Source organism: Myxine glutinosa, chromosome 10 (genome assembly GCF_964187855.1).
Source record: "Myxine glutinosa chromosome 10, kmMyxGlut1.1, whole genome shotgun sequence".
NCBI lineage: Eukaryota > Metazoa > Chordata > Myxini > Myxiniformes > Myxinidae > Myxine > Myxine glutinosa.
This window is the reverse complement of record NC_136270.1, coordinates 28,721,897-28,745,566: the sequence shown is the minus strand read 5'-3', so window position 1 is coordinate 28,745,566 and position 23,670 is coordinate 28,721,897. Positions and strand designations below refer to the sequence as shown.

The following is a 23,670-nucleotide window of genomic DNA, read 5'->3' as shown; positions in this document are numbered from 1 at the left end:
AACTAGAACGCCACTCAGTAGAGAGCATACCTCCACCTGGTTCGCCATATCGCATAATAGTGAAGAATCACTTAAAAAAATTAATAATTCTCATATCCGAATCCATATTCAGATCTTCACCAAAATCGAATTCGTTTGTCCTTGTCAGACACCCAACCGGTCCACCAAGTTTCGTCCAAATCCGTCCCCAACTTTTTGAGATATCCTGCTATGTATCGTTTTTGTCCCTATCTCGCAATGGTGAAGAATCACTTTAAAATTCTAATAGCCGGATCCGAATCCGAATCTTCACCAAAATTTAATCATTTCGTCCTTGTCACATGCGCTACATCTCTGCCAAATTTTGTCAATATCTGTCCACAACCTTTTGAGATATTTTGTTCACAAATAAACAAACAGACAAACAGACAGGGGTGAAAACATAACCTCCATCCACCTTTGGTGGCGGAGGTAATTAAAGGTCTAAATGGTTTAGTTTTTTATAGTTTAAAATGTGTAAAGGTCAAAGGCCTGAAAAGTTGTAAAGGTGTAAAGGTCAGATGGTCCAAAGGTCTGAAAAGGTCTGAAAGGTCTGAAAAGGTCAAAAGTTCTGAAAAGGTCGAAAGGTCTAAAAATGTCTAAAGGTCTGAAAATATCTAAATTGGTCTAGCCTAATGGGTCAAAATAGTCGGAGTCAAAATGGTCTAAACGGTCAGAATTGTCTGAAGGGGTCTAAAAGGGTCTTAAAATGTCTAAACATGGTCTAAATGTCAAACATGTCTATGGGGTATTAAACGGTCTGAAAGGTGTGAAGGTCTGTCTAAAGGCCGAAAATGGTGTAAAAGGTAGAAAGGGGGTATTAAGTGTCTTAGGGGTTCAAAAGTGTCTCAGAGGATCGAAAGGGTCTTAGAGGTCTTGAGGTTCTAAAGGCTCTAAAGTCTAAAACTAAGGAGTCTTAGTGGTCTTGAGGGTCTTGGGTTTTAGGGGTCTCAAGGGGACTAAAGGTACAGCATATAGAGGTCTAATGTAATTAACAGATATACTCACGTTCTGTGCAGACAAACGGACAAACAAACAAACACAGAGACAAACAGACAAACAAACAGACAAACAGACCTAAATACAATACCTTGTCCTTTGTCAGTTAATTTAATGATTTTTTCAAATTTCAGGTCAATTGGATGAAAATTGAGGATTTTAGAAATTTGAAATGGTTGTTGACCTTTGGCCTATGTTGACCTTATGACCTATGTTGATCTCAAAAATAGTTGGTGGTTGAATTCAGTTAGCCGATCTGAAAATTCCATTCTATTTTCAAGTCAATTGGATGAAAATTGAGGAATTTAGAATTCGAAAAAAGTGGCTGACCTTTGGCCTATATTGACCTTTTGGCCTATGCTGATCTTAAAAAATAGTTGCTGGTTGAATTCAGTTCGCCAATATGCAAATCCTATTTAAATTTCAAGTCAATTGGCTGAAAATGGAGGATTTTAGGAATCCGAAAAAAGTGGTTGACCTTCGGCCTATGTTGACCTTTTGACCTCAAAAATATATAGAATTTTGTCGGATTATGAATTCTACCATTTGGTGAAGTTTCGTGAGGATCGGTTTAAAATTGTGACCTGTAGGCAAGTATAAGTGAGCGGACAGACAAACACACACACACACACAAACACAAACAAACAAACCGGAGTGATCAACATACTTGTCGAAAATTTTTTTTTTTGCCAAATAACAAGAATACGTCATGCAGAGCACGATACTGGCAAAAATCCACTCCCTCCCTGCCTCCCCCCCCCCCCCCCACCCCAACCTCAAAAAAGGATGCCATTGATCCATCAAATTGTCCATTTCATCCAGATTAAAATTGACGATCTCGATCAAAGCACGGGTGAGAAGGATGAAAAGTGACGATTTTTCAAATGAAAATTTATGATTTTAGAAGTTTCACTTTGAGTTGACCTTTGATCTTTTGACCTCAAAAATAGTTGGTTTCCCTATTTAGTGACTCGATTTGCAAATGCTGTTCTATTTTCAAGTTAATCGGATGAAAATTGACGGTTTTTCAGATGAAAATTGATGATTTTGGAAGTTTGACCTTGAGTTGACCTTTTGACCTCAAATATAGTACATTTCCCAATTCAGTGAGGCAATATGCAAATGCTGTTCTATTTCCAAGTCAATCGGTTGAAAATTGACGGTTTTTCAGATGAAAATTGATGATTTTTGGAAGTTTGACCTTGAGTTGACCTTTGACTTTTTGATCTCAAACATAGTTGGTTTCCCTATTTAGTGACTCAATGTGCAAATGCTGTTCAATTTTCAATTCAATCGGATGAAAAGTGACGGTTTTTTTTCAGAGGAAAAATTTATGATTTTGGTAGTTTGCCCTTCAGTTGTCCTTTGACCTTTTGACCTCAAAAATAGTTGGTTTCCCAATTTAATGATTCAATATACAAATGCTGTTCAATTTTCAAGTCAATCGGATTTAAAATGGCGATTTTAGAAATTTGACCTCCAGATAACCTTTGACCTTTGACCTCAATATCAATAGGCTTCTCAATTGTGACGACCTCGACAACTTGGTGAAGTTTTGTGACGATTGGTGTAGAATTGTGACCTGTAGGCTGGTGACAAACAGACAGACAGACAGACAGAATAACAAACGCAACCGACCAATACACTTGAAAAATCTTCGATTTTGCAAGTAATACGGGTGAAATCACAACCTCCATCCATCTTCAGTGGCGGAGGTGATGATGCTTATAGATAAATGACGTTCTTTGGTGATCCGTTAATGTACTAGCATATATCCAGTACACCATCATGTCCCTGCCTATACAAAACAACCAGGGTGAGAAGACGAGGTGCTGTACTGTATACAATTTTAACCCTAAATATTCAGATCAACCAGGATTAGAAATTTCAACGATCTCCAAATGGTCGGTCTGTGTAGAACTTGAAACGGTCTTTCCAAAACGTGGTATTTATTGTTCTCGTTCTGGTTCTAGTTTTCATGATTGTTATAGTTCTGGTTCTCGTTAAGGTTCCCGTTATGGTTCTCGTTATAGTTCTCATTATTCTCATTCTGGTTCTGATTCTCGTTATGGTTATAGATCTGGTTCTAATTCTCGTTCTCATTTTGGTTCTGGTTCTCATTTTGGTTCTGGTTCTCGTTTTGGTTCTCGTTTTGGTTGTGGTTCTCGTTTTGGTTGTGGTTCTCGTTTTGGTTCTGGTTCTCGTTTTGGTTCTGGTTCTCATTTTGGTTCTGGTTCTCATTTTGGTTCTGGTTCTCGTTTTGGTTCTGGTTCTCGTTTCGGTTCTGGTTCTCGTTTTGGTTCTGGTTCTCGTTTTGGTTCTGGTTCTCGTTTCGGTTCTGGTTCTCGTTTTGGTTCTCGTTTTAGTTCTGGTTCTCGTTTTGGTTCTGGTTCTCGTTTTGGTTCTGGTTCTCGTTTTGGTTCTGGTTCTCGTTTTGGTTCTGGTTCTCATTTTGGTTCTGGTTCTCGTTTTGGTTCTGGTTCTCGTTTTGGTTCTGGTTCTCGTTTCGGTTCTGGTTCTCGTTTTGGTTCTCGTTTTAGTTCTGGTTCTCGTTTTGGTTCTGGTTCTCGTTTTGGTTCTGGTTCTCGTTTTGGTTCTCGTTTTGGTTGTGGTTCTTGTTTTGGTTCTGGTTCTCGTTTTGGTTCTGGTTCTCGTTTTGGTTGTGGTTCTCATTTTGGTTCTGGTTCTCGTTTTGGTTCTGGTTCTCGTTTTGGTTCTCGTTTTGGTTGTGGTTCTTGTTTTGGTTCTGGTTCTCGTTTTGGTTCTGGTTCTCGTTTTGGTTGTGGTTCTCATTTTGGTTCTGGTTCTCATTTTGGTTCTGGTTCTCATTTAGGTTCTGGTTCTCGTTTCGGTTCTGGTTCTCGTTTTGGTTCTCGTTTTAGTTCTGGTTCTCGTTTTGGTTCTGGTTCTCGTTTTGGTTCTGGTTCTTGTTATGGTTCTATCGTCCTCGACTTGATGGAACAAACTCTAAAGTTACCCGAATTATTTACTGTCGTTTATTTTCAAGGTATTTATTTAATTGACACGCACACACAGCACGAATCCGTCCATGTTCGGTCGGCACCACTAGGCGGCGACTGTCTGCCCGAGCGAGGGTCCAGCCAGCTGTCTCAAACACCGGAAGAGACGGAGAGAGACGGATAGACATCGGACATTAAGGTAACACGGACATAAAGGTAACACGGACATGAGAGACTTGCAGCTGGAGAGGCAGACCGACCGATAGACGCGAGTAACGTCAGCCATCCCGCCTTCCTGCAGTCCCCGGTGGAGCACGACGATTCAATTGGAGGAGCGTCACAGCCGAAGCGGTATCCCAGCGCGAGACCCGTGCCCTGCGCATGTGTTTTTTTACACTTGGTCTTATTTAATCCTTCTCGGGGTCGGGGTCATTCGTCCACACCGGACACCGGACACCGGACACGTGTCGCTGCTTGTGTTTCCATGGACGATAGACAATCGTGAGTCATCATAATATAAATGAATCATCATTACGAGTCACGAGATTTATTTCATTTTATTTATTTATTTACTCCCTTTGTCCGACAGTGAGACGTTCACGGTGATGACGTCATAGAATGACACGTCGCTATATATCGCAACAAATGGAACGTTCGTATCTTGTTTCCATCCATGAATGTATTTGTTACAATAAGGACATATTTTGTCGACTCGACGCGCTCACTCGTGATTGGGTAGATGTAATTATTTACATAATCCGGAACCTTCAAATGATCACGAAGGTCGGTCGATTCGATCGACGACCATTGACAATATTGTTTTTTTTTGTAAAGTTAAATTTACCGATGGTTTTACAATTTCCTTTGTACTGTGTTGAATAATTTACCCTGCTGTGTACAGTATTTACTGTACACGATAAATATATGGTGTTTTGAAATTGGATAATTTGCTCCTCCCACGCTCCTCCCCTTTCTACGCCCCTCCCCATTCTCGCGCCACTCCCTCTTCTCACGCCAGTCCCTCTTACCACGCCCCTCGCCAACCCACGCTCCTCCCCCTTCTACGCACCTCCCCATTCTCGCGCCACTCCCCCTTCCCACGCCCCTCCCATCCTACGCTCCTCCCCCTTCCAACGTCTCCTCCCGTCATCTAAAATGCGATGCCGTTCATGAAGTTCTCAGAACGAGATACAATTTAGTTCAAGGAACGCCAACGTTATATTTATTTTTCAACATGTAAGAAAGAAACATTATCTTTCTAATTAATTATCTACTTTTGTGCTGTATATTCAAATTAAAAGTTATCTGCTTGTTTTTGAACTGCTGTGAGTATCTCCAAACAGTTGAAATGGATCTCGTTTCGAGGACCCGATGAACGGACCTCGTGTTTGTGTGTAAGGAGCAAATATTTACAAAATGAATAACCCCTTACCTTGAGCTAACCAGATATTGGTGACTAAGCTTAGCATTTACTCATCTTTAGTGGTTCTTCTATCTATATTATCTTGCCTTATGGTCCGGTCGTGGTAAGAATTGCACAAGTGTCACAAGAAGAGCGTGGGGAATGTTTCCACACTTGCTGGAAACATCTTTCATCACTGACGTGCGGACTCTTCCTTCAACACGACATTCATTAATTTCTTGGTCCTGGTTCTTGTACAGGACTCTTCCTTCAACACGACATTCATTAATTTCTTGGTCCTGGTTCTTGTACAGGACTCTTCCTTCAACACGACATTCATTAATTTCTTGGTCCTGGTTCTCGTACAGGACTCTTCCTTCAACACGACATTCATTAATTTCTTGGTCCTGGTTCTTGTACAGGACTCTTCCTTCAACACGACATTCATTAATGTCTTGGTCCTGGTTCTCGTACAGGACTCTTCCTTCAACACGACATTCATTAATTTCTTGGTCCTGGTTCTTGTACAGGACTCTTCCTTCAACACGACATTCATTAATTTCTTGGTCCTGGTTCTCGTACAGGACTCTTCCTTCAACACGACATTCATTAATTTCTTGGTCCTGGTTCTTGTACAGGACTCTTCCTTCAACACGACATTCATTAATTTCTTGGTCCTGGTTCTTGTACAGGACTCTTCCTTCAACAGGACATTCATTAATTTATTGGTCCTGGTTCTCGTACAGGACTCTTCCTTCAACACGACATTCATTAATTTCTTGGTCCTGGTTCTCGTACAGGACTCTTCCTTCAACACGACATTCATTAATTTCTTGGTCCTGGTTCTCGTACAGGACTCTTCCTTCAACACGACATTCATTAATTTCTTTTCATCCCTGTCTGTCTGTTTGTCTGTCCATGAGCAGGATATCTCAACAAGTTATGGACGGATTTGAACGAAACTTGGTGGACATATTTGCTTTGTGACAAGGACAAAATGATTCGATTTTGGTGACTATTCGAATCCGGATCCAATAATTTTTTATGTGAATCCTCACCACATTCAGTGTTAAGACTAACGGCGATATATAGCAGGATGTATCGAAGTTATGGGTGGATTAGGCCGTATTTGGTGGACATGTTGGGTGTGTTTCAAGGACGAAATGATTCGATTTTGGTGAACATCCAGATCCGGCCTATCGGTTCAGTCTGGCAGAGATACGTGCTCTCCCGAGTGCCATTCTACCTTAGTTTGCAGTTCTCATGCTGCGAATGTGCTTTAAAATAGGAAGTGCTTTCAGGAAGTTGAAAGACAATTATTTGAAACTCCTCCAAGATGTGGTAATGAGTAGATTATTTGGTTATGAGATTCATGGACCCCTCTTATGACATGTGCTGTAGTCCATGTCTTACTACATGTTGTACTTGTGAATTGTACAAACATAAATAACTCGCCCTTCCTGTAACAATGTAACAATGTCTATAATCTTATTTTTATAGACTACACCATTGCCAGTAAAATCAATCTGTTTATTATTGAAAGAAAACAAATAATTTTTTGCAATAATTACTTGATTGTTATGTCGAAGGCTCCAGTCACTGACTATATAGTTCTCAACGAGGCCATGCCTTAAATAAAAGTACTGCGTTGATAGAAAAGTGAAGAAAGAGAGAATAGTCCATGGGTTTTTGAGGCTGTATAAAAGAAATCAGCTTTTTGAAAAGGGGGAAGGTCGTGTTTGGAAATCCATGGGAAGGTAAAGAGTTCCAGAGTTTGGCAGTGGAGGGGAAGAAACAAACATCATAATGGCCCACCCTTGAGTAGCCAATGGCCACACAATAATCATGAGATGTTGTGGCTTGTCGAGTATCCCGTGGTCTTGCTAATGGTGCAGGTAAACAAGCAGCAAGTTCTTGGAAGCAGAAACAAAAGTAATATCTGTAGAAAAGAGAAAGAGAGCCAACTTTGCGACGTAATTTGAGCAGGTCGAGTATTGAGGTGAGATTGGGAGAGTTGATAAGTCGAATTACTTTGGATTCAATTCTGTCCAGTAAGTATGTGGAGCTAGGACCTCCCCAGATGTCAGAGCAGTTTTTTAATTTTTTTTATTTTTTATGTATGCTGGATTGAGGCTCGTGTAAGAGCTAAAGTACTCTATACAAGAACAAATCGATCCTTTATATAGTTGAAGCAACTGTGGCGAGGAGAAGAATCTTCAACATCTGAACAGGACTCCCAGTTTCTTCGAGGCAGACTTAGCTCTTTGTGTGATGTGTGGATACCAGGATAAATTTGATGTTTAGGTAATACCTAGTAGGTTTCTTGAATCACATGGTGTACTTCTGGTGCTATTTTATTATTTTTATTTTTTTGTATACAGAATCAAGGCTCGTGAAAGAGCTAACATTTATCACACAAACAAATCAAACAGACAAACAAAATATATAAAAAGAGGGAGCAGTAGACAAGATGGGGAGGGAAGGGGAAGCGCACAAACACAACATTTGAGAGCAGGGACATCGGGAGATGTGTGGGAGGGAGAGGGCTTGGTGGGAGGAGGCGTGGGAAGTGGGGGGGGGGTGGGGGGGGGTGGGAGAAGTATAAAACACAAGGACACTAAGGACTTCCAGGAAAGAAGTTGGTATTTCAAAAAAGTGGATTTGGGGTGAAATTAGCGGGGGTAGAAAAGATCAAGGTTTTGGATGGGGGAAGATAAGAGATGGTGGTGAACAGCTGTTTTAAAGACCTGGGCTGGAGGGAGGAGTGGGATTGAAGAGAGTGAGGGAGTTTGTTCCAGAGGTGGGAGAAAAGAGGAATGAAGGAGTGAAGGTGAGCAGAGAGTCTTGATTTTGGCAGTTTAACCATAAGAGGGTTGCAAGCAGATCTTGTGTGACCTGTAGGAATATTTGGGGGACAGAGCCCAGAGAGAGCTGGTGGGGGGGGGGGGGGGGGCAAGGCCGGAGTGGAGTCGGTAGAAGACGGAAAGACCACCAACCTCCCTGCGGTGAGTGAGTGAAAGGCCCTTGGAGTTAGCTTCATCGCGGGAGATTCCAATGATTCTGAACGCTTTGGTTTCAACAGCGTGAAGCCGAGCTAGGTGTGAGACAGGAGCACCAGCCCAGAGGCGAGAGCAGTATTCCATTGAGCTGCGGATGAAAGCCTCAAGTATGTGGTGAGGAGCTCAGGTGTGCCAAGGAAGGGCTTCGCACGACGGAGGATGCACAGTCGGCGACTGGCTTTGGAGGCCAGATTTGAAATGTGGTTTTCCCAGGAAAGATCATGGCAGATAGTGAGACCCAAAAGCTTGAGTGACATCCTCCGTCGGTCAGGGCAGTGACAATCTTTCAAAGGAGATTGGAGAGTTGAGGAGTTTTAAAGATAGATGGGAAGAAATTTAGTTTTAGAAGCATTAAACTTAACCTGATTACATTTGCCCCACTGGAAAATCTTGTCCATATCTGAATTTAAAGAGGTGGTTGTAATCAAACGAGATGCAGATAGAGTGAGAAAGATGGGGCAGTTGGGAAAAACATGGAGGAATGTAATGTTGAGTCATCAGCATATGAGTGCATTTGTTTATTTGTAGAAGAAAGAAGGTCATTGATAAAAGGAAGGGAGAGTGTTTGAGACAGGACAGAACTCTGAGGGCCACCTCTGTTGACAGGGAAGGAGGAAGACGTTGAACCATCAACAATTACGGAAGCAGAGCGGTCGGAGAGAAAGCTCAATATGAGAGAGCAGAGTGAAGGAGGAAAGCCGAAAGAGGGAAGCTTGGATATCAGAACCCTGATGCCAAACTCTGTCAAAGGCTTTTGAGATATCAAGGCCTACAGCAAAGGATTTCCTAAAGTTTCTCAAGGTCAAAGTCTCTGGTAAATTTAATCTGTTTTGTCCATAGAGAAGATGAAGGGCTCGGTGAATTTGATCACAGTGCACCTTTTAAGGTAATCGTTGTGAGCGTGAGTGAACGTTTGACCAATGTTTTATTTTTCTTTCACCTTCAGCATTCCATTGTATTATTGTTGCTATTGTGATTCATTCATTCATTCATTCATTTTGTGTGCAGCCTGTGGCTACTGGTTTGCATCATCGCTGGCAGCATGGCTTTGTCGCTGATGCGGTGCCCCTGTAGGTCAGGGCAGGAATTGAGAATTTGTTGATGGTGCCGGTAATAGCTTGCCCACGCATCTTCACGAAGGACAATGTCCATGGGACGTTTAACGTCCACCAACGAATGCTGACAGACGGGACACCCATTTAACGTCCATCCGAGGGACATTGATGAATCGCCCTGACTGTTAAACACCGGGATGACAGTTTGTAGCTGGGTCGGGATTCGAACCCAGGCTACACAGCTGAGAGATGAGTGTGTGTCCCTCCAGTAGGCCATCATGCCAGTCCATCTATCTATAATTCCAGTAATCTCTGTGTGTGTGTGTGTGTGTGTGTGTGTGTGTGTGTGTGTGTGTGTGTGTGTGTGTGTGTGTGTGTGTGTATGTCTGTGTGTTTGTCTGTGACCGCTGTTTCTCGACAACCACGGGTCCGATATACTTGAAACTTGCCAGGTATATTGCTGGGGACCCGAGGATGTGCCTTTTCAAGGTTTCATATTAATCGGACAAGTAGTTACCGAGCTATGTCCAAAAAACGATTCAACCAATCAGAGAGCAGCGAGCTATCACGTGTGCCGAACGTGGCGAACAGACTCTGCCTCGGACGGCACATTTGAGAGCGTATTCATTTATTTCACGTTGGCAAACTATGTTGCCGCTATGTTGGCGTTAAACTATGTTTTAAAACTAATTAAAACTAATTTGCGATTCTTTCGCTTTCCTGCGCGTTTGTGCATGCTATGGCGATTTCTTTACCAAACTCCGCAAGCCGTTCGCTTTGGACCAAACCATTTCATGTAAATAGAGGGGGGGGATTGTCACCGTACTCGCAAGCCGTTCGCTTTGGACCAAACCATTTCATGTAAATAGAGGGGGGGGGGATATAATTTTAGATATATATATAGTACGGGCATGCCCTAGTTATAATAATTATAGTTATATTTCTGATCACATGATGACTTTTTTTATTTTAAATCCTCATTTTCATCTTGTTCATTTACTAACGTGTGAGCTATTCCATCTGCTAATTTCGTTTTCAGTCCTCGTTCTGAGAATTTGCTTGAACTTGGGAAGTGATTTGAGCAGAATTCATTTTTTGTAAACTTGTTCATTTTGTTATAATCTCTGTGTTGTGCTTTTTGTTTTTCTGCACATGTCTCCTGCGTTGTTGTTTAAAATGAAATTCGTGGCTTCTGCTGAGCCAAGTCACATGGTCTCCAACTAGCACTTTGGGGAGAAGCTTGACATATGATAGCTTGGCTCAATGTTGTAATCTTAACGGTTGGTCTAACATGGTAACGTTAGCAGCTGCAGGCCCAACAACACGTCGAAAAGGGATCTGGGCTTAATGGATCGAAACCTATTTTTTTTTATCACATGGCCGATAACCCAGTCAACTCTTGTGTAACGATGTGCTCCTTCCTCTAATACTCTGTTTATGGTATATAACGTGTCAAAGCAACATTAAGAGGTGTCTTGCCTTGTATTGTGTTTAGCCATGAGTTCCATTTGTGGTCAGGATGACCGAGGAACGAGAAATAGTTAAGGTTATCATCTCGTCACGAGTGTAGTGTTTTATTTACCTCATTTCCCTCGTAAGTTGTAGGTAATCTTGATGTTAACCAGCAAGCAATCTTCCACTTGACGAGTTTTTGCACTTTGAATGTCCTTCCCATGAGTGGTGTTTGTGTAGCCCAGATAAGCTTGTTCAGTTGTTTGTCTTTTTGCCACGTATTATTATTCATTTTGCTTTTTGTGACCCGGCCCTGTTGTTCCGGCTTTTTGTGACCCGGCCCTGTTGTTCCGGCTTTTTGTGACCCGGCCCTGTTGTTCCGGCTTTCTGTGACCTGGCTTTGTTGTTCCAGCAGGTGCACTGATATTTGATGAGGGATACCGGGCTCTTTTCCCCGATGGCCAATCTCCAAAGAAGTGGCCCAACTTCCCCTGATGACGTTAAGCAGGTAAACATTATCGTTTTTCACTTCACTCTTCAGACAAGGGTCGGCGTTGGAGGAATACAACTGGGCTTAAACTTTGACATTATTTAACTTAAATTCTCTCTTTTTGTGCATGCTCGGGGCACATAATACACTTGTGCACATTTCCCTCCACTCGTATTGCTTTCAAAGGAACTGGCAAACCCTCTTCCTTTTTGCATATAGCTCCACATTGTTGTACCCCATCCCACTAATGGGCAATCAGCAGCCACACCACTCTCTGCTGACCTGGAATTGTTCCGATGCTCGTTTGATAAATAGAACGTGTCTTTCAATCCCGGAAAGATTTGAGTTTGAGGTGAAGGTGGGAGTGCATCAGGGGTCGGTACCAAGTCCACTACTATTTGTAGCTGTGATGGAGGTGCTGGCTCAGAATGTAAAGGAGGGTTTACTGTGGGAGTTGTTGTATGCAGATGATCTGGTGTTGATTGCGGAAAGTATGGATGGACTGAAGGAAAAGATGAACAAGTGGAAGCAATGTATGGAGACAAAAGGTCTTAAGGTGAATATCGGAAAGACAAAGCCGATGGCAAGTGGTAAGGCATGTGGTGAGGTGGAAAGAACTGGAAGTGGCCGTGTGCTGTGTGCAGGAAGGGTGTCGGAGTGAACTCCATTCAATGTACAATGTGCGCTGAGTGGGTTCATCAAAAATGTAGTGGTCTGAGAGGGTCATTAACCAGTGTGGCAGCTACATTCAAGTGTAAGGTGTGCACAGAGGGAGCTGCAGATGGAGGAAATGTTGAGTTGGATCTTGGAGACGGCGTGAAGCTCGAAGGTGTGAAAACATTTTGCTCCCTCGGAGACATGCTGAATGGAGAAGGTGGATCAGACTCGGCAACGGTTGCTAGAGTGAGATGTGCATGGAAGAAGTTTCGGAAACTGAGTGGCTTGCTGATGAGGATTGGAGTGTCATTGAAGCTTAAGGGAAAGGTGTGTGCTGCATGTGTGAGAAGTGTTATGATTTATGGGAGCGAGACATGGGTAATGAACGTAGAGCAGCAACGAAGGCTGGAAAGGGTGGAAGTGCGAATGGTTAGGTGGATGTGTGGAGTATCGTTGAGAGAGAGGAAGACAAATGATGAATTGTGAAAGATGATGGGAATAGAGCCTGTGATTGATGCTGTGAAGAGAAACAGGTTGAGATGGTTTGGTCATGTGTTGAGGAAGGATGAAAGTGACTGGTTGCGAAGGGTGTTGGAAATGAATGTAGAAGGAAGTAGAGGACGGGGAAGACCGAGAAAGACTTGGCTAAAGATGGTGGAAAAATAAATGTGGGCAAGTGGGTTAACAAGGGGAGATGCAGAAAATAGGGCAAAATGGAGAAGATTGTCATGGGGACTGCAAGGCTAACCCCCGCTCTAGCAGGGAAAATGGCCTTAAAATGCATGTTGTTGTGTTGTTTCAATCCCAGAAAGGCTTACAGCCTGACCCTGTCACTCAGAAGGATCGTGAAACAAGCTTTCCAATCTTTTTCCATAGTCAGCTGCTGGAAGAGATTCAGTTTATTGAACTTGTCGGCCTCATCATCATCTACGATCCCTTCTGGGCTGACCACGTGACAAAGCTGGCCTTCAAAGTCAGCCACATTCTTCCTTCATAATTCCGAGGCATTCCTTGAAAAACTACTTACTAGCTCCAGGGTTTTTGACTACTGACTGGACTACTTACCGGTTCCAGGGTTTTTGTCTGTGGATCTGTAGAGCACTGCTCTTCTCTTTGGGCTGCTGTACCAGCATCGCATCTGTCTCTGGATTCTGTGAAATCTAACCATTTTTGGCACCTTGCACAATGAGAATGAAGAAGGTCTGTTGTTATCACAGGCAGGTCGGTGGCCTTTCCGTTTTTTTTACTGTCTCTCATCTTAATTAGCTCCCTCTACTCTCGCAAACCTCCGACCCTCCCCAGCAACTCCAGGGACGCACACCTTTTTTTTCCACTAACTCCCACCTGGTTACATTTCCAAACATCCTGGCTTACTACACACCTCAACACTTTGTTCCTCCTTTCTCCTGCTTGTAGAACTTCCTTCCTAAGGCTGTTCAATCCCACTCTTCCCTCCACTCCGAGAAAGCAGTCCGTCTCATGCCATCACCTATCCCTACCCACAATATTTTCTATGAGTATTAACCTAACCCTCTTTCTGTCAGGGTACTCTTTCGTTCCCTTCTCTATTACTGGTTTACTCATTCTCTTGCTTGTTGTGTCCAACTACATATTCTCCTACTGCCCCACTCTCAATATGCTGCGTATTTACTTTCTGTCAGTCTGGCTTTTCCATGATCCTTGATCTTTTATAGAACAACAAATGTTATTTTGTTTTCCCTTTTTAGTATTCTTTACCGTTCTGCTCTTTGTAGATTGCTTTTCTGTCCTGCTAGTCGATACTTTTATAAGCCAAGAGGATTATTTTATTTTAATTATTTCAGTGCTACATATGATGTTGTTCAATTCACAAGGACTTTCGAAAGTGGTAAATGGTTTGTAGTAGCAAATGGCTGAACATGGTCTGACATGTGTGCAGGGCATCATGCAAAGCCTCAAGATGGCAGCAAACAGCCTCTCACAAAGCCACGTGGCACTTGGGTACACCATCACAAGTAGTGACACGCATGCCAATGCCCTGTGTAGTGCTGTCGAGGCTACCTTTGTGCACGGACTCAGGCCGCAGTACATACGGCGGGTGCAGGCAACGGGGAGACATCGAAGGAAGAAAGGCCACGCTCTTCCTCGGCCAGCCTTCTGGCAGGTCATTCGGGCTGTCACACATCGGTGAGGAAACTAACGTGCAAGGTTCGAGTCGGAGCATTCATGTACACCTGATTTGCAGTTCTCTACATACTGAGGCTGTGCTTGTTTAATTGGAATATTATTCAGCTTTCTGGAATGTTAGTGCCACCCGAGTTACAATTGGTCAGCTACATAAGTGTGGAACGTCATCGCATCTCGACCAGACCTGTCGGTGCAGACGGATATTTCAGTAATATTTTCAATTAATTTTTGCACAGTAACATGGTACAAGATTTTTTTAAAGTAAGTTTCAGGCAACAATATAACTCTGGAATGAATGTCAAACTTTTTATATCACTTTGAACTGCTCTTTTCATCACTTCGAACACGTCTTCTCTCAATGTGAAACACACCAAAAAGACAGCGCATCTCATGCTGCACTACATATAGCATCAGTACTGTGCAAAACAAGATGATGATCAATAACAAAAATCTCAGTTAAAATGGATTCAACTGAGATTTTTGACACTGATCTACACATTATACCCATAATGTCAAAGTGGATATTTTTTTTTTCAGAATTTCTTTACAAATGAATTAAAAATGAAAAGCTGAAATATCGAGTCACTAATTATTCAATCCCTTTTATATGACGCTCCAAATTGAGCTCAGGTTCATCCAATTTCCTTAGATCATCCTCGAGATGTCTCTACAACTTGATTGGAGTTCACCTGTGGGAAATTCAATTCAATGAACATGATCTAGAAAGAAAGACACCTTTCAATACGAGATCCCACAGTTGACAGTGCATGTCGGAGCAGAAACTCTACCATGAAGTTCAATGAACTGTTTGTAAAACTCCGAAATATAATTGTGAAGAGGCATAGATCTGGGGAAGGGTATAAAACAATTTCTAGAGTGTTGAAAGTTTCCAAACGCACAGTGAGCTCCATCATTAGGAATTTAAAAGAATATGGAACTACCACCGATACTCTTTCTGGAGCTGGCCATCCAAACAAACTGAGCAACCGGGTAAGAAGGACCTTGATCAGGTAGGTGACCAAGAACCCAAGGACCACTCGGACAGAACTACACAGTTTCTTGGCTGAGATGGGAGAAAGCATCCTGAAATCTATTTACACCCTGCTTTTCAGGAAAGCATCCTGGCCATAAATAGAGGAATAGCTGTACAGGCAAATCCTTGATGAGAACCTGCTTCAGTGCAAAAGACGTCAGACTGCAGCAAAGATTTGCATTCCAACAGGCCAATAGCCCCAAACATACAGCCCAATCAACACTGGAATGGCTTCAGAACAAGAACGTGAAATTCCTTGAGTGGCACAACCAAAGCCCAGACTTGAATCCCATTAAGAATCTGTGGAAAGACTTGAAGATTGCTGTTCTCTGACGCACACCATCGAACTTGACAGAGCTTGAGCGAATCTGCAAGAAAGAATGGGAGAAACTTCCCGAATCCAGATGTGCAAAGCTGATACAGACATACCCAAGAAGTCTCGAAGGTGTAATCACTGCCAAAGGCGCTTCTATGAAGTATTGACTCAGGGGGCTGAATACTTGCATTAATCAGATATTTCTGTATTTCATTTTTACATATTTTTGAAAATTTCTAAAAATAAAATCCACTTTGACATTATGGGGTATTTTGTGTCGATCAGTGTCAAAAATCTCCGTTTAATCCATTTTTTATTCAGGCTGTAACGCAACAAAATGTGGAAATGTCACATTGTCACAGGGTGTGAACACTTTCTGAAAGCACTATATCTCCAGCACCATGGCCAAATTCCAAATTCCTGTCCTAATTAGCAGATGGCATTACATCAGTGGCATAGCTGTGCCCTCAGCCAATGATGCTATCCCTACAGCCTTTGCCTGCTTACAAACTAAGAAGTTGCGCTATGTTTAGCGACCCCAACTATCCTCATTATTTCACCTCTAACTGTAGGATAGCACAGCTTTTTGGGAATGTTGATGTTCAAGAAAGTTTTCCATATAATGCATGCGTGGCAAGTTGTTGGTGACGAAAAATGGGTTGGTAGGAATCAAAATCATCTTATTTATTTATTATTTGCAAAATCGAAGATTTTTCAAATATATTGGTCGGTTGCGTTTGTTATTCTGTCTCTGTCTGTCTGTTTGTCACCAGCCTACAGGTCACAATTCTAAATCAATCGTCACGAAACTTCACCAAGTTGTAGAGGTCGTCACAATTGAGAATCCTATTGATTTGGAGGTGAAATGTCAAAGGTTATCTGGAGGTCAAATTTCTAAAATCAATATTTTAAATCCGATTGACTTGAAAATTGAACAACATTTGTATATTGACTCAATAAATGGGAAAACCAACTATTTTTGAGGTCAAAAGGTTAAAGGTCAACTTGAGGTCAAACTTCCAAAATCATCAATTTTCATCTGACAAACCTTCAATTTTCGTCCAATTGACTTGAAAATTGAACAGCATTTGCATATCGAGTCACTAAATAGGGAAACCAACTCTTTTAGAGGTCAAAAGGTCAAAGTTCAACTCAAGGTCAAACTTCCAAAATCATCAATTTTCATTTGAAAAATCATCAATTTTGATCCGATTGACTTGAAAATGTAATAGTATTTGCATAGTGCCTCATTGAATTGGGAAACCAACTATTTTTGAGGTCGAAAGGTCAACTCTAGGTCAAACTTCTAAAATCATAAATTTTAATCTAAAAATCGTCACTTTTCATCCTATTGACCCGAGCTTTGATCAAGATCGTCAATTTTGATCTTCATGAAATGGACAATTTGCTGAATCAATTGCAACCTTTTTTTCAGGGGGGTGCATTTTGCAAGTATCATGCTCTGCATGACATCTTCTTGGTTATTTATTTATTTATTTGTTAGACATTATCAAATGGTGAGGTGATAATGTGCGTGGAATCCTAGAAGGTGGTGAAATGACATTCGGTAAGGGAAAGCTCATGATGTGACACGGACAAATGATTAGAGTGATACCTTGCATAAGTCCCTGGATCATTCCAAGTCTATCAGTCTGCGTCAATTCTTGTTATCGGAATGGAAGCGCAACATTGCGTTTTTATAATTGATTGTATTTTCCATCCAATACTGGTTTTTGGCGATGCTAAAACGAGTCTGCGGGTTTTCAGAAACAAAATGGGCCAAACCCGTGAAATGCGGGTCACTTGCCATCTTTGATAATGTAGAATGGAGACACTGATACAAACACCTCCTGGCATGCCAGGTAGAGTCCTGGGCCTGAAAAGTACACACCTGTCAGTTTTGATGGGCCTGGATCGGTGAATACATCCACAGCTACATATGTCAGAGCCATATGGACATTGGTTTACTTAATCCACTACATACACCATCGTACGATATGTTGATACTCAAACCGAAAATTGGCTAGGAGGTGGGAGTTATGACTAGGTGGCAATTTAAATATCTGTGGCCATGCTACGGTTTTGCTTAAAATGACCAAACATGGAAGAAAATGACTTTTGTCTCTTTTTAAACGGACAAGCCTGCATGTTAACACACTTGTGTTTTACTTGTAATGTTTACCATTTCAAAAGTATCTTCCTGCATACCTGTTCATCCATTCACTTTTCCTTCTCTCATTTGATGTCTTCATTCCACACGTTACCTGTGGCTCTAAAATGTTGTTCTTGCTTGCTGAATGATCACATGGCACTTCAATTGCTCTCACACTTCCCACCCCATGTCTCCAGACTATTCGCAATAAGTAGGTGCCTACTCATCCTTCATTCACCACCCACTATGATCTGCTCTGTCCTCTTTGCTTTCCACTAGACATTACAGACTTACTTCCGTTGCTACAACTAGGTCATTGTTTTGATTTATTTATTTTTGTCATCCCAGTGTTTGTTCTCACTGTTCTCCCACAACCTCCCACCATCCCATCCTCCTCTCCACCAAACTCTTCCTACAATGACACAACGATGATATCAACTGGGGTTGTGTACAGATATTTTCATAAATGTTCAATGAAAAAGCACTCGTAGTCATGTCAATGTAATAATTTTGTCCTTTTGCGCATGCTCAGTTATTTGACATTTTTACCTCCGCCACCAAAGGTCGATGGCGGTTATTGTTTCCCCTCTGTCTGTTTGTCTGTCTGCCTGTCTGTGAACAAGATATCTCAAGTTGTGGACGGATTCTGACAATTTGGCAGAGAGGTAGGGTATGGGTGTGACAAAATGATTAGATTTTGGTGAAGATCCGGATTCGGATCCGGCTAGTATAATTTTTTAAGTGATTATTCACCATTGGGAGATCGGGCCAAAAACTATACATATCAGGATATCTCAAAAAGTTATGGACGGATTTGGACGAAACTTGGTGGACAGATTGGGTGTGTGACAAGGACTAATCGATTCATTTTGGTGAAGATCTGAGTATGGATTCGGATACGAGAATTATTTAATTTTTCCAAGTGATTATTCACCATTGGGAGATAGGGCTAAAACTGACATTTAGTAGGAATATCTCAAAAAGTTGTGGACGGATTTTGACGAGACTTGGTGGACAGCTTGGGTTTGTGACAAGGACGAATTGATTAGATTTTGGTGAAGATCTGAATATGGATTTGGATATGAGAGTTATTTAATTTTGAGTGATTCTTCGCCATTGAGAGATCGGGTGAAAAGCGATATATAACATGATATTTAATGACGTTATCGACGAGTTTTGACTAAACTTGGTGGTCGAGTTTGATAGGTGACAAGAACAAGCTGATTCGATTTTGGTTCAGGTCCGAATCCAGATGCGGCCCATCAGTGGGATACAAAACATTAAATGTTCAGCCTGGCAGAGGTATGCATTCTACCGAGTGCCATTCTAGGTTCCCACTTTTATCATTCTTTAATTATGACAATGTCAATTTGCTCATTTATTTAACTCTTTTGTTTCCATGTCCTAATTTTAATTTGCACGTGTAATTCCAGTAATCCTCTAACATTTTCTCTCTCTCTCTCTCTCTCTCTCTCTCTCTCTCTCTCTGACCGTTTCCCTCCCTCAGTGACGTCCTGACACAGTTAGGTGGCCTGCGATGCATAAGTACAGATGTCGGACGATGCCGTGCTTGGCTGCGCATTGCACTAAATGACGGACTGCTTGAATGCTACTTGGCCTCGCTGCTTGCTGACCCAATATCATTGGCTGAATTTTATTGGCCATCGGGCCTTTTGCTTGATCCCGAGTGCAGTGCCCAGCTTCAGACACTGGTGCAAGGTCTTAGTGGACTTCCCTTTCACCTCTCTGCCAATGCCAGTGTGCTGAATGAATGGACGACGACGCCACTTTCATTGGCTGGGCTCTGCATTGTCCGACCTTCGGCTGCAGTCTCTCTGGAAGCCGCACCAAGGCGTGCCGTGAGTTGCAGCAATGTCACCTCTCTAGCCGACAATTTTCAAGTATATGACGTCTCTGGGGTGCCATCGGCTGGACCAGGCCGTAGCTACAGCCTGTACGAGGGTCTCGCAGCAAATATAGAAAATGACAGTGGAATTTTGGGCAAGTCATCAGGACTTGTTTATGAGAGCAGCAGCTTCTGTGGGAGTCAAGGTGATGGCAGCTATGGTAGTGAAATGAGTAGCAACACTGATGGGTTGAGCCTTCCTGAGGACCTCATAATGGATTTGGTATCGCCAGCTCAGTCAAGCGATCAGCAACAAGAGAAGTTACCCTTGGAACACGGTTTCTGTAACAATGCTGATATTATACCACAGAGCAATAACATTAATGAGAGAACATGTGTGGAGAAATTGGAGATTGCGGTAAGTGAATCATCGAGCTTTGCATCGAGCTTGGCGCTTTCACTTCCTCGAAGCAGTCTCCATTCTGCCGGAGATGCCAATCAGCCCGAGTTATCAGCATCAGTGAGTCCAGCATCAGAAGCTGAAGAAGCTTTTCCTTTGCCAGACACTGAAGATCAGCATCCAACCAATGAGATAACATCCTTCACCAGGTCCAGCTCAAGAAAGTTATCTCGTATGCATTATCAGGGGGTGGGTGGAGAGGACACATTTACTTGCAAAAGCATCGCATCTCAGAAAATGGCGCCAGCAAGAATCTTTTCCAGCAGAACACATCCATCGACATCAAGTGACTCTCCATTAGTCGACAAGTTAGACGGTGCTCCTGTGCCAGAAACGGGCATACGATCAAGTCCCACGAATAATGGGCACCGTGACTTGTTTGGCTCTGACGAGGACATATATCGTCTCAGCCAAGAGGCAGACATCACTTTTTTGGATGTTGCTCATAAGGATCTACCTTTATCTGGGTTGCCTGGGTCAATGAATGCTACAAGCAGGCATGACTCTAGCGTTGGTACAAGCTCGCCTCCACTGCTGAAGGAGGTCAAGGTGATACACAAGAGAAAAGCTGGTAAGATTTTACTTTCTTTTCAAAGTCGTGTCGAAGGACCACGCGTTTTGAATTGTTGTATGCAAATGAGGTAGGACTCGATGCTCGTCATAATAATCATGCCATGGTTACAGGTTTTGATTGAATGAGAATGTCTGCCTAAACCTGCTCAGATTGTACCAGCAGCAGGGTGTGCCAGCTTTACTACACCTGTCGTTACCCTTTTCTCGCCTTTCTCATGCAATTTGCTATCCTATTGCTGTGGTGTATCCCAATGTTATCCCTTTGCCCGATATTCTCTGTGGATATAAGGCCCCCATCCACCTCCTTTTCCCCCTATAGCTATGCTCTTCCATGAGCCCTAATACCTGTATACAATTTTGGTTAAATAGCTGTCAAACATCTTCCTGGTTGTTAGCCCCCAATTTGGCGTTGGCCCGGCTGGGGGCTTGGAGTGTGGATGTTGTCACTTCATCCGTCCATGCAGCCTCTGTTGAAAAATTACTGGATGCATTTTTCATATTTGGAACATCTATGGTAATGGGCGGTATGAAACAGGAAAAATTACTGCATGCATTTTTCATATTTGGAACATCATGCTACATGACCAAAAGTATGTGGACACCCGAACATCACACATCTCATTCCAAAATCATGGGCATCAATAAGGAGTTGGTCCCCCCCTTTGCTGCTATAACAGCCTCCACTCTTCTGGGAAGGCTTTCCACTATATGTTGGAACATTGCTGTGGGGATTTGTTTCCATTCAGCCACAAGAGCATTAGTGAGGTCGGGCACTGATTTTGGGCGATTAGGCCTGGCTCACAGTTGGCGTTCCATTTCATCCCAAAGGTGATCGATGGGGTTGAGGTCAGGGCTCTGTGCAGGCCAGTCAAGTTCTTCCACACCGATCTTGACAAACCCTTTCTGTATGGACTTCGCTTTGTGCACGGGGGTATTGTCATGCTGAAACAGGAAAGGGCCTTCCCCAAAATGTTGCCACAAAGTTGGAAGCACACAATTGTCTAGAATGTCATTGTATGCTATAGGGTTAAGATTTCCCTTCACTGGAACTAAGTTGCCTAGCCTGAACCATGAAAAACAGCCCCAGACCATTATTCCTCCTCCATCAAACTTTACAGTTGGCACTTTGCATTCTGGCAGGTAATGTTCTCCTGGCATCCGCCATACCCAGATTAGTCCGTCGGACTGTCAGATGGTGAAGCGTGATTCATCACTCCAGAGAATGCATTTCCACTGCTCCAGAGTCAAATGGCGGCGAGCTTTACACCACTCCTGCCGATGCTTGGCATTGCGCATGGTGATATTAAGCTTGTGTGCAGCTGCTCGGCCATGGAAACCCATTTCATGAAGCTCCGGACAAACAGTTGTTGTGCTGACATTGCTCTCAGAGGCAGTTTGGAACTCAGTAGTGAATGTTGCAACCGAGGACAGGCGATTTTTACGCGCTGCGCACTTTAGCACTTGGCGGTCCCGTTCTGTGAGCTTGTGTGGCCGACCACTTCACGGCTGAACTGTTGTTGCTCCTAGACGTTTCCACTTCACAATAACGGCACTTCCAGTTGACCGGGGCAGCTCTAGCAGGGCAGAAATTTGACGAGCTGCCTTGTTGGAAAGGTGGCATCCTATGACGGTGTCACTTTGAAAGTCACTGAGCTCTTCAGTACAGCCCATTCTACTGACAATGTTTGTCTATGTAGATTGCATGGCTCAGTGCTTGATTATATATACCTGTCAGCAATGGGTGTGGGTGAAACAGCCGAATCCACTAATTTGAAGGGGGGTCCGCATACTTTTGGTCATGTAGTGTATCTTGCCATGAGTCACATGAACTGATTTTGAGATCAGAGCAGAGGTGCAACTCTACTTCTGTGTAACATCCTGGATAATAATGAACGTTTACTCGAAGATATTTGCACGCGTAGTCTTTTGTGCTATTCAGAAGGATTGTTTGCAGGTACACAGCAAACATATAACGTTCATGCAGCATTTTAAAGCAAATATGAATGTTCCAAAGACATTGTGTGTTGTGTGAACTTTGGGGGATTAGTTGGGAGATGGGGAAGGAGACAGTCTGGTGGCCGGGCCACTGACAATTTTTTGGCACCCTGATTTCAATTTCTGACAAACAGCCTGTTGTTCATTGTCTTTTAATGTCCGTATACCAGGTTTTATTTCAAATATGAATATCTCCTAGTTTATTAATTTATTTCAACAAGCACATAAGACGTTAAAAAAAAACGACAAGTACTTCACTTTCTATAAACAGTCTCTGAGGAGTGCTATATACTTTTGGCACCTGTCCATTTAATTGCTAAATTGCTTGCAAGAGTTTTTACCCATCATCCTCTGGGATTGTGACAAAGCAGAAGGTTTCTAAAGAATGAATCAACGACAAGATTAAATTCAGTCCGAGGGCTGTAAGAGCTACAATGCGGCCCATGAGCTGGAGGTGCCCCATACCTACTCTATATAGGGTGTTGGTTCTGTGGAAGCAGCTTCTTGACTGGGGTTATAATTCTGGACAGTTCACCACTCGGGCAGAGGAAGTTAGGGTAGGAATTTGGAATTTGTTCAGGGGTGCCGGCGATAGCTAGCCTGCTTTTCGCAAATGACACTGTGGGATCTTTAACATCAACCAGCAAATACTGGCAGACGGGATGCCCAGTTTAAACATCCATCCGAGGGACGGCACACACACTGATGAATCACCCAACCTGTGATGACAATTTCTACCTGGGTCGGATTCAAACCCAGACTAGACAGCTCAGAGGTCTTCTCCAGAGAAGAGGTCTTCTGCCAGGATACCTCTAAGCTATCCTGCCAGCCCTTTTTAATTTTTGGAGATTATCAATTAAAAGACAATTTTTGTGTTTTTTTGTCCCAGCCTCCAACACTTTGGTCCAACACAACCTGGATCAATAATGGTGCCACTGGTTTCAGTGTCCACCATGGCCTCAAGGTAATAAATACCTTGAGGTTAACGACAATAATGAAGGAAAAAGTTTGTTTATATCCATATTTAATATCTCATT

At 42.7% G+C, this 23,670-nt stretch overlaps 1 protein-coding gene across 1 annotated transcript; it reads left to right on the top strand.

Moving 5' to 3' along the window:
* Positions 1 to 4,092: 4,092 nt before the first annotated feature.
* LOC137434329 (pleckstrin homology domain-containing family M member 1) lies at positions 4,093 to 20,636 on the top strand (the record flags this gene model as incomplete). Its single annotated transcript, XM_078785496.1, is given in 4 exon segments — positions 4,093 to 4,478; positions 11,358 to 11,453; positions 14,011 to 14,258; positions 19,267 to 20,636. Coding segments are annotated over 3 exon segments (1,696 nt in total), but the record flags the coding sequence as incomplete, so codon positions are not given.
* Between the last annotated feature and the right edge of the window lie 3,034 nt (positions 20,637 to 23,670).